At 39.5% G+C, this 12,235-nt stretch overlaps 2 protein-coding genes across 2 annotated transcripts; one reads left to right on the top strand and one right to left on the bottom strand.

Moving 5' to 3' along the window:
• Positions 1-2,937: 2,937 nt before the first annotated feature.
• On the bottom strand, positions 2,938-8,318 carry LOC123970172 (3-mercaptopyruvate sulfurtransferase-like; the record flags this gene model as incomplete). The annotated part of the gene is given in 2 exon segments (XM_046048076.1): positions 2,938-3,698; positions 7,779-8,318. Coding segments are annotated over 2 exon segments (839 nt in total), but the record flags the coding sequence as incomplete, so codon positions are not given.
• Positions 8,319-8,977: 659 nt separating this feature from the next.
• Positions 8,978-11,192, top strand: rps19bp1 (ribosomal protein S19 binding protein 1). Its single transcript, XM_046048077.1, has 4 exons — positions 8,978-9,178; positions 9,610-9,789; positions 10,272-10,369; positions 10,670-11,192. Exons 1-4 carry the CDS (start codon positions 9,124-9,126, stop codon positions 10,817-10,819), a joined length of 483 nt encoding a protein of 160 aa, XP_045904033.1. The 5' UTR covers positions 8,978-9,123; the 3' UTR covers positions 10,820-11,192.
• Positions 11,193-12,235: the final 1,043 nt, after the last annotated feature.

A 12,235-nucleotide genomic window follows, 5' to 3' on the forward strand; every position in this document is an offset into this window, starting at 1 on the left:
ATTGCTTTATTTATCAATTACTATTCTTTGACTTAGATTATTCTAGTTTATTTATGTTTTTGTGTTTGTACTCTCCATTTACTTGCTATAGCTGGCATCAATATTACTACCTATAGTTTTATTTAATGTCATGATTATTATTTCTGTTCAACAAAATCTATAATTACACCCTACCCCCTGTAGCTGAACTTAAGAATGTAATTTTGCACAGAACAAGGACTGGAAATTCTGTCTCCCATCTCACAGTATCCAGCTAGGAATGAATCACTCAAAAAATGTTGTTCTACCCCTTCAAGTAAATTCTTCCATGCATATTTTTGGTAGAATACCAAAATTAAAACTTTAAGGTGTTCAAACTGTCCTAAAGCTCCAGTGAAGAATTTGTTTTACTTTGGTGCCCCCTAGTGGTAGTATCAAAAAGACTGTTGGCAGCAATGCTGCTTCCCTTCTTTCCCTTGGTGATCCTTCAACAGCAACAACAAAAGATATATAGGCTACAGGTGCATCTCAGAAAATTTAAATATCGTGAAAACGTTCATTTTGTTCCATAATTCATTAAATAAAATTCATAAACTGAAATTAATCACATATTTCAGGCTTTTTTTGTTTTAATCTTTCTGATTATGGCTTACAGCTCTTAGAAATCCAAAATCTAAAAGTATTAGAATAAAGAATGTATAATACAGAAATGTCGACCTGAGAAGAGTCTTTAATCTCTCAGTCTGATTCAGTACACACAACTGCAATTATGGGGAAGACTTTTGACTATAGGCAGTTGTCCAGAAGACACTCACTGACACCCTGAATAAGGAGGTTGGGTCACAGAAGGTCATTATTGAAAGGGCTGGCTGTTTGCAGAGTGCTATAGCAAAGCATATTCAAGGAAAGATTCACTGGAAGGTTAAAAAGAGGTAGGACAAGGTACAAACAACAGGGATGACTGCAGCCTTGAGAGGATTGTCAAGCAAAGTTGATAGAAGAACTTGGGAGCTTCACAAGGAGTGGACTGAGGATGGAGTCACCAGGCACAGACGTGTCCAGAAAATTAACTACAAGTGTTGCATTCCTAGTGTCAAGCCACTCCTGAATGAGAGACAACTTCAGAAGTGTCTTACCTGGGCTAAGGAGAAAAAGAAATGGACTGTTGCTCAGTGATCCAAAGTCCTCTTTCCAGATGAAAGTAAATTTTGTATTTAATTTGGAAATCAAGGTCCCAGAGTCTGGAGGACGAGTGGAGTGACACAGAATCCAAGTTACTTGAAGTCCAGTGTGAAGTTTCCACTGTCAGTGATGATTTGGGGTGCCATCTGCTTATGTTGGTCCACTGTGTTCAATGTGTCCAGAGTCAATGCAGGCATCTACCAGGTGATTTTAAAGCACTTCATGCTTCCATCTGCTGACAAACTTTATGGAGATGCTGATTTCCTTTTCCAGCATGACTTGGCACCTGTCCACAGTGACCAGACCACTAGTAATTGGTTTGCTGACCATGGTATTACTGTGCTTGATAGGCCAGCCAACTCACTTGACCTGAAAAAAATAACTTTTTCCTGATATTCTAATTTGAGAGATGCACCTGTGTGTTTCACAAACTTATGTGACAGCCATTACTATCTCTGCATTTTTTGTAGTGCAATAGTTGTTGTCCATGAATGTTGAAAATATTCCCCAATGCCCTGATTCATATTCACAAAAGCTTTGGTTTGACATAATGACAAACAAAGGACTAATAATGATGAAAAATGGTCTAATGTTGTGCTGCCCTTGGGTGCAAACTGTGTTACATTCAATTATTTTGTTGTAAAATTGAAATGGAATGGAGCCTTCATACAAGTTCACCAAACGATTCTGATTAGAGTACACGTTACTAATTGTCTAAAATGTTGATCTTGAATCAAGACAGTGACAAAATTCAGTGGTACATAAACAAATTATGTGGTTCTTAAATTGATTTCAGAAAAAAAGAATTTAGGACTCAGTTAACATAGAGGCATTTTAGGCAGTGTACTTCCCTTGTACGTAAGTCTATCTCCAGTGCTGTGCCAGTGGACCTCACCATGTTCACAGCAAGATAACTGAAATGTCTTTATCAGATCAATACACTCACCAGTTAGGGCCAGGACGAGATGGCTACTCCCTCAGGCTAGAAAGGCAGAGATGAAGAATTTGGTTGACTCCTTTTTGTGTCATTTGCATAACATCTGTAGAAGAGAATATCTGGGCTATAGTACTCAGAGATGTAACAAGCAGTCAGAAACTCCAAAGAAAAAAGGGGAAGGCAGGTATTTTCGAAGCGTCACTTCCTTCTTATTTCTATCTTATTCTAAGCCATATTAAGTATTGTGGGTGACCTGACTTACAGCTTCTCTATTCTTCTTACTTATGCGTTAATACTGCATTTAGGTACCAAGCGTGCTGTTGCTCATTCTTTTAATGCAATGCAAGACTATGTTTCTGGTTTTAATGACGACACTGTTTTACCCTTTGCAGTAGTGTTGCAACACTATTTTGTCATATGTGAGAGGTGGAAAACAAACATGTTGGATTACTAGTATTATTATTATTTACCACCAATACTGTCTGGTAACCTAAAAAGGGATTTTTTTTGTTTTAAATGATGACCTTTCAAAAAAATGTATTATAATTGTTGTAGGACAATTCAGGGGGATCAAATAAGGGACGAAAAAACACTATTCAGGCAGTGTGTGCTGGAGTGTGTGTGTGAGAGAGACTGTCTAATCAGTATTTTGAATATTCAGCTCACAGGTCCGAAGTTCAATGGTCAACTTAAAGCGCACTTTTCTGCCAGCCTGCCAAACTAGACAATGCTTTTGGGTCAGTTTTGTGTCTCTTCTATCAAGCTTAAAAGCCCTTCAAATACACTCAGATATATCATGAAGAGTAGAGATTTATGAAATTTCGACAACTCCCGAGTCATTGTGATTCACAGTGTAGCTATTTTATTCCAACACAAGCATTACAGCTGTAAACAAACACTTTTTCAAGTTCAAAACTGATTAAAAGGTCAAGTTTAGTGTTCCCATATTGCTGGTTCAAGTCATCTATTAATGTGTTTGGAACGAAAGGAATGTCCCTTAGTGACGTATGTTTGGATTACACATTGTTGATGTTAAAAGAAGAGTAGAGAATTTACTTATTAGCGTACTTGCGGCGAATTAAATGTGAAGATTGACTATCCAATTGGTATGGATGCCAAGTGGTATGGATGCCAAGAAAACAAATAAGCAGTATAATCAGGAAGTATTTCCCAAAATGTCAAACTACTTTAAACCTTGGCACACTTCACCCAACAACAAACGAAGAATGTCCTTCTTTTCTCGTCATCCAGTACAAGTCTGATCTAGTCTTAACCCATCAACCACACCTCCTGTGACCCAATCACACATGTTTCCCCCGTCCTTCAGATATGACGTGCTCAGGCACAGCACGGGTGTACCACTCCGACCATCCACCGTCGTACACAGACACCCCTGGGTGCCCGCACTCGTGGGCCGCCAGCGCCACGTGGCAAGCAGTCACGGCTGAGCCACACAAGACACAAATAGGGCGGTTGAGGTCCACGCCAGCCCGGGCAAAGAGACCTTGGAGTTGCTCCTTGGGCAGGAAGTGACCCGACGGGGACAGGAAGGAGTTAAAGGGCACGCTGATGGAGCCAGGGATATGGCCTGGCTCTGTGTCTGTCAATCAGAAAGCGAGAATAGAATCAGAAAGAGATATAAACTTTTTAATGATTTAGGCCACCTTTTGGTACTCTCAATTATTTAGCAATTTACAAGAGAAAAATAGTTTAAACATCTAGTACAATAAAAATAAAAGCCTGCACCACATAGGATTTTAAAGATGCTCATAATGTTTAGCATTTGTTGAGACTTTCAGAGGTGGTGATTCAACTCAATGACACTTTTGGACTTGTGTTTGTAAGTCTGTCAGGTGGGCATTTGACCACTGTCTGGTCAAAAATTAAATATTTTTTGATCTTTACCAACAAAACTATTTGTGTTTTTAGCTACTAAATTCCCCACATTGCTCACCAGCTAGTCACTAACTTCTGTCTACATGTCTGTTGGTTGATGCTGTGCAGATGGTGTCCAGAAGGCATTTCAGAGTTTTACACTTATGAGAGTAGTGAGAGTGAACCAAAACAGAAAAGACGTGGGCCAGAAAACCTAAACAAACAGAAAGACGCTAAAAGGCTTTTTTTTTATACTTTATTTGATAGGGACAGATGCTATAAACATTTACATTTATTCATTTAGCTGACACTTTCATCCAAAGCGACTTACAATAGCTATACATGTCAGTGGTCACACGCCTCTGGAGCAATTAGGGGTTAAATGTCTTGCTCAGGGACACAATGGTGGATAGGTCACAATGGGGAATTGAACGTGGGTCTCTCACACCAAAGGCATAGTCTTATCCATTGCGCCATCACCACCCCTTTAAACATAGAGAATTAGACAACAATTTTCCATTGCACAGCATTTATAGCTACTTCTAATTTCCAATGCCCATCCTTAGAGTGTTTAACATTTCAAATATACAACAAACATTAAACATAGTAAAAGTACAACAGTTGAGTACATACAGGTATACACCCACCAATCCCTCCCTCCACCCCCATCCCTACACATGACTACACGACTGATTATCTTTTAAAAACGTCTTCAGTTTAGTTTTAAATTGTTGATAAATTTTTTCTGTTTTTAGCTCACTAGGCAGAGAGAGCCTGAGAAGTCTGTCCATGCAAACGCTTCATGATGCGGTTTACGTTTGCAAATGCAAATGGTTTGTCACTACGAGCCACCACTTACACATTATATGTAGCTATTATGTTAATATAAAATGAATGATGTCTGGTGATATAACCTGTCACGGGTTGTTTTAGTTCATTTGGGTCGATCTTTCTCTACTGGTTATTTTTTATAAGCAGTTTGTGATTTATTACATGAGCTACCTAGAATTTTGTGTCAGACTCAATGGCAGTCACTAATTTTATAAGCCATTTTAAAGGCAACTTGCCATCTTTAATATCCTGGCCATATTGATAGGTATTTCCATATGAAGTATGTAATCAAAGACCCCTTCATGCCAAAGGTCAACCCATACATGTGTTTTCACTTGTGTTGCCTGAGTAGACACCTTGTCTACAAACAGTGTGGGCGTGTAAATAATGTTAATTGACATCTCCCTCACTCTCCTGTGAGACTGGTTGCCCCCGTCAGGGTGAAACAATGTACTCCTTTGTCATGTTACGTCATGTACTTTACGGCACAGCTCCACTTAACTCTGAATTTTGGAGGTAGGGTGACGCTTTGAATCACATATAGGTCTATTTCACAGAAGACTTTTTGACATGTCAGAGTAGTAAAATCAAAGGTGTAAATATACTGCCTGCATCTGACAGAGTCAGAGGTCACAAGTGATGCATCATGGCTCTATCAACTACTCAGCATTATTTAACCGCTGGAAAGGCTAAATAAAAACAGACCAGATGAAGTTAGTAGATCATCATGTGATCCTAAACAAGACAATGAAGCAGATAAACATGTCAGCTGCTGAGGGGATGGGGTTTGTAAACTCTGGGCTAAAGGTTAGAGAGCATGGACACATCACACGTCATCGCATGGACAGACAATTGCAATGTATTACTCTGTCAGTGAGTAGAATCATTGTTGTAACATTTTCAATATAACCACCTATATTTTGTACCTGATTGCAGTACCAATAAACACTTTACTTTAAAAAATATGAATGTATTTTCGTCAAAAACCCTTTTGGACATTTAACAAAAGAAGACAATCTTACAGCCACATAAGATTTATCTAAATAAAATACAGTCATATATTATATTTTAAATTTGTAAATATAATAGACAACTATAGCAAAAATTGGACAGTTCTACTCTAAAATGATAAATAAAGGGGATTTTTGCTGCAAAATCATGATAATGATCATAAGTTGACAAAAAACATACTACAAACCACAATGTAGAAACCATCTCTTTTCAAACAAGGTCAAAGCTCACTCCTGACACTGATTTCACAAATGGCGTTTCACTTGTGGATAGGCACTATTAACACCACATCAAAGCGTTTCTCTGTGTTACGATGTGTGTATGCACAACATGTATGCAGAGACATGTGTCTGTGTGTGCTTGGGAGTGAGAAGTGTATGGAATAAGATAAGGCATGTACTATGGGTGTCTTATCGCGGTATACAGACTGCTATCTGTAGAGATCGACATATCTAAGGGTGGACACTGGACAATATCTAAATTCTAGACCCTTTGCTCTCTGTACTACTGTCCTATGTGTGTGCGGGATTAAGACTCGGCACGCTGCATGTAACAGTTTACTTTCACTGTTACATGCCTGCCTGCTTGTGTGTTTGTCTGTTTACATTTATTCATTTAGCTGTAGCTTTTATTCAAAGCGACTTACAATTGCTATAAATATCAGAGGTCACACACCTCTGGAGCAACTAGGGGTTAAGTGTCATGCTCAGGGACACACAGGTGGATTGAACCCAGGTCTCTCACATCAAAGGCATGTGTCTTATCCACTGCGCCATCACCACTCCAAACAAATTGCCATGATATTGTTATGGCCTATTTATTAAAGTTGTTGATATAATGCATCTGTTTTTCATGAGTGTTATTTCTGACACCACTGATTGAATCTGAATCGAAATTTGATTGCATTTCACCACTTTTTTCACTGTTTTCAGAATGGCACTTAATGAGGAGCTAAAACTATAGGATGTTTCTGTTTAGTCTCATTTTTTGTCACAAATCCTATCAATTAATGCAGATAATAGGATGATGAAATGTGTTTATTTTAGTTTACTTTCACTGTTACATGGTGGTGTGTCAGGTTCATTATGAATATTGGAGGGTTTTGGTGACTAACTCTGAAAAAGAAGCAACTACTAATGAGTATTATCATTTTGTGCAAAGTGATCAATCAGATAATTAAGAAACAGAACTGTGGCATGAGTATGAAAATGCTCAGAGAACATGAGCATGACAACATGAACAGTAGACTACTGAATGGAGTGCACACAGCCATTTTGCAATGACTTCAACACAATGGGGTGATTTGCAATTATTGTGCTGACTAAGTTGTGTTTGGTAAGTGTCATTGAGTGTGAGTCTACAATATGTCAATATGAGCAAATAAATGCATTTTCTGGGCATTTATTAATGTGGGGTACATGCTGACCTTTTATGTTTTGAGAAAGGTGGTCACTGGCATGTTAACTGACAAAAAGAAAACTCTTTAAACCTTAGAACACGTTTTGGTTCTTAGACCTTTTATTTTGTCCTTATTGAGATCTAAAGATCAACATTTAGTTTTTACAGACCAGTTTAGTCATCTAGCAGAGTGGAACAAGCTGAAATAAAGTAATAAAAAACGTTTCAGTGTTTGCAAGATTTAATTCACTAAGAAGATTCTCTGGTGGCCAAAACTACAACTGGTGTCTGATAAGCTAGGATTTAATGTAAGGAAAATAATTTGGGAAGGGGGCTTAGACGGCATAGCGGTATTTTTAGATAGGTGAAAAGTAACTAAAAGTAGCCTAATTAAAGGTGACCTTTAACAGTTATCTACCACCTAAACAATCTTCCTGTGTATGGGAGCCACTATATGCCTATAGCTGGTTGCACCACTTCTTTCAATTTGGTTGCAGTTTAATCCAAATTGCAAGAGACCAAACATTAAGAGTGTTGTCATCGTACGGGCATGCACACTACTCACTGTCTCTGGGTTCCGGATCCAGTCCTTTGAACCTGCCCGGGGGCCTAGCGTCCACCACCTGGAACTTTTTGGTGTCCAGGTTATCCAGGATATCCTCATAGGTTTTGATCCAGGAACGGTTCAGCGAGGCCTTAAACTCGGTCGGTGTTGGTCTGGCGTACTGGTCACTCATCGGTCGACCCTCCAGCTCCCAGTTCCCGAGCCCCCCGTTGAGCAACGAGACCGCGCTGTGCCCGAACACCCGGAACATCCACCACACACGGGGCGCCGAGAACGCGCCGAACTCGCTGGCGTCGTACACCACGACGTGCGTGTCGCACTCTATTCCCAAATTTCCGACATAATCTGCAAACGTCTTCTCTGACGGGAGCATGTGGTCCAGAGGAGAAGTTTTATCACAACATTGGTCTATGTCAAAGAAAGCTGCGCCCGGGATGTGCCTTTTCTTGAACTCGCTCTTGGCGTTCCGCCGCAATTTGGGCAAATACCAAGACGTGTCCAAGATGCGCATTTTCCCCTGAACATTCAAGGCCTCCGCAAGCCATTTAGAGGTGAGCAGTGCTCTTGCCTGAAGTGCCATGGCAAATTCTGAGAGGTAGACAGGCTACAAAGGTTACTGCTGTTAAACTAGATCTAACCACTCCTGTGCCAAAAGTTGAGATAGCAAGTGCATAAATGGTGGAGAGAGAGAACAATGACCAACACGCCCACAGTTCACAGTGCAACAGCTGGAAGTGAATGGAGGCGGTGACGCTTTACAGTAATGTGATTACTTTGTAACGAGTAGCCTATAACTAGTAAGCTATTTAGCTATAGCCAAATTATATAGGATAAACTGTATTTAAACTCATTTAGTAAAATAGGCCACATCAGTCACTTACTAGAAACGGCTAACCTTAGAGAAATATGATTTATTATTCCAAATTTAATAGCTCATAATGTATTCTAGTGTGGATGATTTTTATTTAGGATATAATGAATCTGGATCTTGCATGTTCTGTTTGCTTTGGGACATTAGTGACCCTATAATCTGTAATTCATTTTTTAGTATTATTAGTAGTAGGAGTAGCAGCAGTAATAGCAATAGTCATAGCACTATAGCTATCTAAATTGTAGGCTAGGCTGAGGTAGGTACAGTCTATATGGGTAGAAGCGGTGGAAGTTACCAGGTCGGGAACTTAAGGCATCGTTGACTAGGATCCGGCCGGTTGATTTCACATGGTGCACAAGAGTAACGTAACCGGATGTTGATAGCCGCACACGTTGCTGTTCAGCATTGAAGACCCTTCTTATCGACTCAGCGCGTAGTCACTTCAACAAAACCTCTGAATATTATTCAATCAGGATGTCTGCTTCTTTGATCAGGAGAGGACTGGAGCTGCTGAGCGACGATATTAAAGGTCAGTGTAGACTTTTGATTTGCTAGCTAAATTACAGGTGGCTTACATTAGCATTGAACAACTAACGCTCCTACTCTCTCTAATTATGATTCTTAATGTCATTTACAAACGAACCACTACAAGGAAAGAGCTCCAATACAGGCTTTTAAAGATTTTTTACTTGTACAATAAAACCATAGCAGTAATTTTAATGTTAAGCCTCATGAAACAGAAAGCAAACCACAATCCCCATTTGTTAAAATCACCATAATATATATAGTTATATATTTATATATTTAACTATGCATTTTCATAAAGTGTACTAAGCTTTACTAAGCTAAGTTTTAGTGCATTGGCGAATTGGTTACCAACGCACATAGATGGAAGTATTGCCTTGTTAGCAGCGTACATTTGGTTTTACTCCATTCTTTATGTCCTGTGCACCCTGCCAGATGTCAGTAAAGTGAAAAAGAAGAAGCAGCAGCAGCAGACACCCAGCTCGGCCACGGTGATGGAGCTGGTGAGCACAAAGCGGCAGGGAGTCACCAAGCAGGTCAAACGGCTGCAGGGTCGCCTGGGTCCCGGGAAGAGCAAAGCCACAGTCAAAGACAAGAGAGTCAAGTCTGCAGTGGGTCAGTCTGTCTGTAGTCCTGCACAGAATCATTGTTCAGAGCGAAACACATCCTAACGTAGAATTCATATGTTATTTCAGTGTGCAATGTGCCGCTCCGTTGTAGTCTGTGAATTTATTAAACGCATTTATATGCCAGTTAGTGGACTAGACTAGTGGATTTTTGCATTTAATGGGGAACACAGGCTGTAATTAAACAACCTAAAACTGACTGTCATTATGTAGATTGTATAATAAGGTTTACTCTGTCTGTTCTTGTCCTCTCTCCAGGTGTACACCAGAACCACTAGGTGGCTCTGTTATGAAGTTAACAACCTTTCAGTAACCAAGCAGAAATAAAAGTTAATCATTGCCATAATTTAGACTTATTTAGAGTTAATGTAATTGCTTTGAGAATAGAGTTAATTGTAATTACTAGTACAGCACAACATATGTTCTAATGTTTGCTCTAACCTTCCTCTTCTACTTTGGTATTAATTGTAGAGGAGTTCAAGAAGAAGCAGAGGAAGAGCCATATGAGTGCTAACCTCAAGTACTTTATGGAAACCAGCTACAAAGCAACAGATTCAGACACTTTGAAGGTAAGAGACAGAGATTAATCTCCTATTAGTATTGATGACCCGCATTGCTTTTAAAGTAGTGTCATTTTTATATCAAATTGCTAAGAACAACTATTAAGGAAAGGTCTCACCAAGTCTGAGAAATCTTACTTTTAACTTAACTGATATTGAAAAAGCAATATGATAATTGTGTGATTCATATTTGTATTATTTGATCCTTTGGATTCACTTTACTTCTAGTTTATATTTATATAGAACTCCCATATAGTTCATGTGAGTTTGTCATACGGTGTTGACAAGCTCAATGTCTCACTTCCTCAGATCCTGAACCACAATTCAGGGAGACAGTCAAGGAATCGTCTGGACCGACCCCCCAAGAAAGCCAAAGAGCCCGAGTCTTTGTTCACAGAGGAGGAGTTCCAGCAGTTCCAGAAGGAATTCTTTGGCAGGACTGTCGAGGAGAAGAAATAAATCGCACCAAACACAGACACCAAAGACACTACAGCCACAGTGGAAACACCAGAGCTGCGTTTTGTAGATTTAAAGTGGATTTCTGGAGTCCTGGAAGTTGGTTCCACTTCACATGTCTCAACAATGGCACAAGAACACATACTGTTGCATACTGGGAACATATGATCTCCAGGGTTTGTCCTGCCAAGAGTTTCGCCTCAAAAAGTGTCCATACTGATACTATTGTAGCTTGAACTTTACTGCTTCCTCATCAAAACTTCTCATCTGAAAATGACTCATAACTAGTAATTAGCCCCTTGTCATTTTATAAGGAAAAGTGCAGCTTATTAAAACGCTTTATTCCTAATAAAAAATGTACATATGTGTCATATTACAGCTCAGTTGAGTCACTTTGTTTACACACATTGAGAATGTAACCTATATTTGAATTGTCTAAAGATTCAGAGACCATACAAGGTTTATCTTATATAGAAAATAGTAAACTTCTTTTCCATAATTATAATTAACTGATGTTCTGATTCTTCTTTAAATTGTTTCGGTGGTCTCCTCCAGTTACAGTTCCAATCAGGATAGTTCAGTTCAGTGCCAGAAATTAATTGAATTAAGACATTTATTATTGAGCAGATATCCAAAGAAAGTTTACAGGATCACCGGTTGACTTTGGCATTTTCATTCAGGCTGTAATGGCATTAAATATACATGCAGAAATAATTTCAAAATGGAAGTATGTACAGTGGGGGAAAAAAGTATTTGACCCCTTGCTGATTTTGCAGGTTTGCCCACTTACAAAGAATGCAACAATCTACAATTTTAATCATATGTACATTCTAACAGTGAAAGACAGAATCCCAAAGAAAATTCCAGAAAATCACATCATATGAATTTATAAAAGTTGATAACCATCTGATGAGGAAAAACAAGTATATGACCCCCTACCAAACAGCAAGTATTCTGGCTCCTACAAGCCAGTTAGTCTTTCTTTATGACACAGCCCCAATCCCAACCAATTATCTACATCAAATACACCTGCCTCACCTCGTTACCTGTATAAAAGACACCTGTCAACACCCAAACAACCAGCATCCAACATCACCACCATGGGCAAGACCAAAGAGCTTTCTACGGACATCAGGGACAAGATTGTTGATCTGCACAAGGCTGGGATGGGCTACAAGAGAATCGGAAAGCAACTTGGAGAGAAAAGATCAACTGTCGGTGCAGTTATCAGGAAATGGAAGAAGCACCACACCACCGCCAACCTCCCTCGGTCTGGGCCTCCACACAAGATCTCGCCTCGTGGGGTGTCCCTGATCATGCGAACGGTGAGGAATCATCCCAAAACCACAAGGGGGGAACTGATGAATCAACTGAAGGCAGCTGGGACCACAGTTACAAAAGAAACGGTTGGTAACACAC

The sequence above is a fragment of the Micropterus dolomieu genome, linkage group LG04, assembly GCF_021292245.1.
Source record: "Micropterus dolomieu isolate WLL.071019.BEF.003 ecotype Adirondacks linkage group LG04, ASM2129224v1, whole genome shotgun sequence".
Taxonomy (NCBI): Eukaryota; Metazoa; Chordata; class Actinopteri; order Centrarchiformes; family Centrarchidae; genus Micropterus; species Micropterus dolomieu.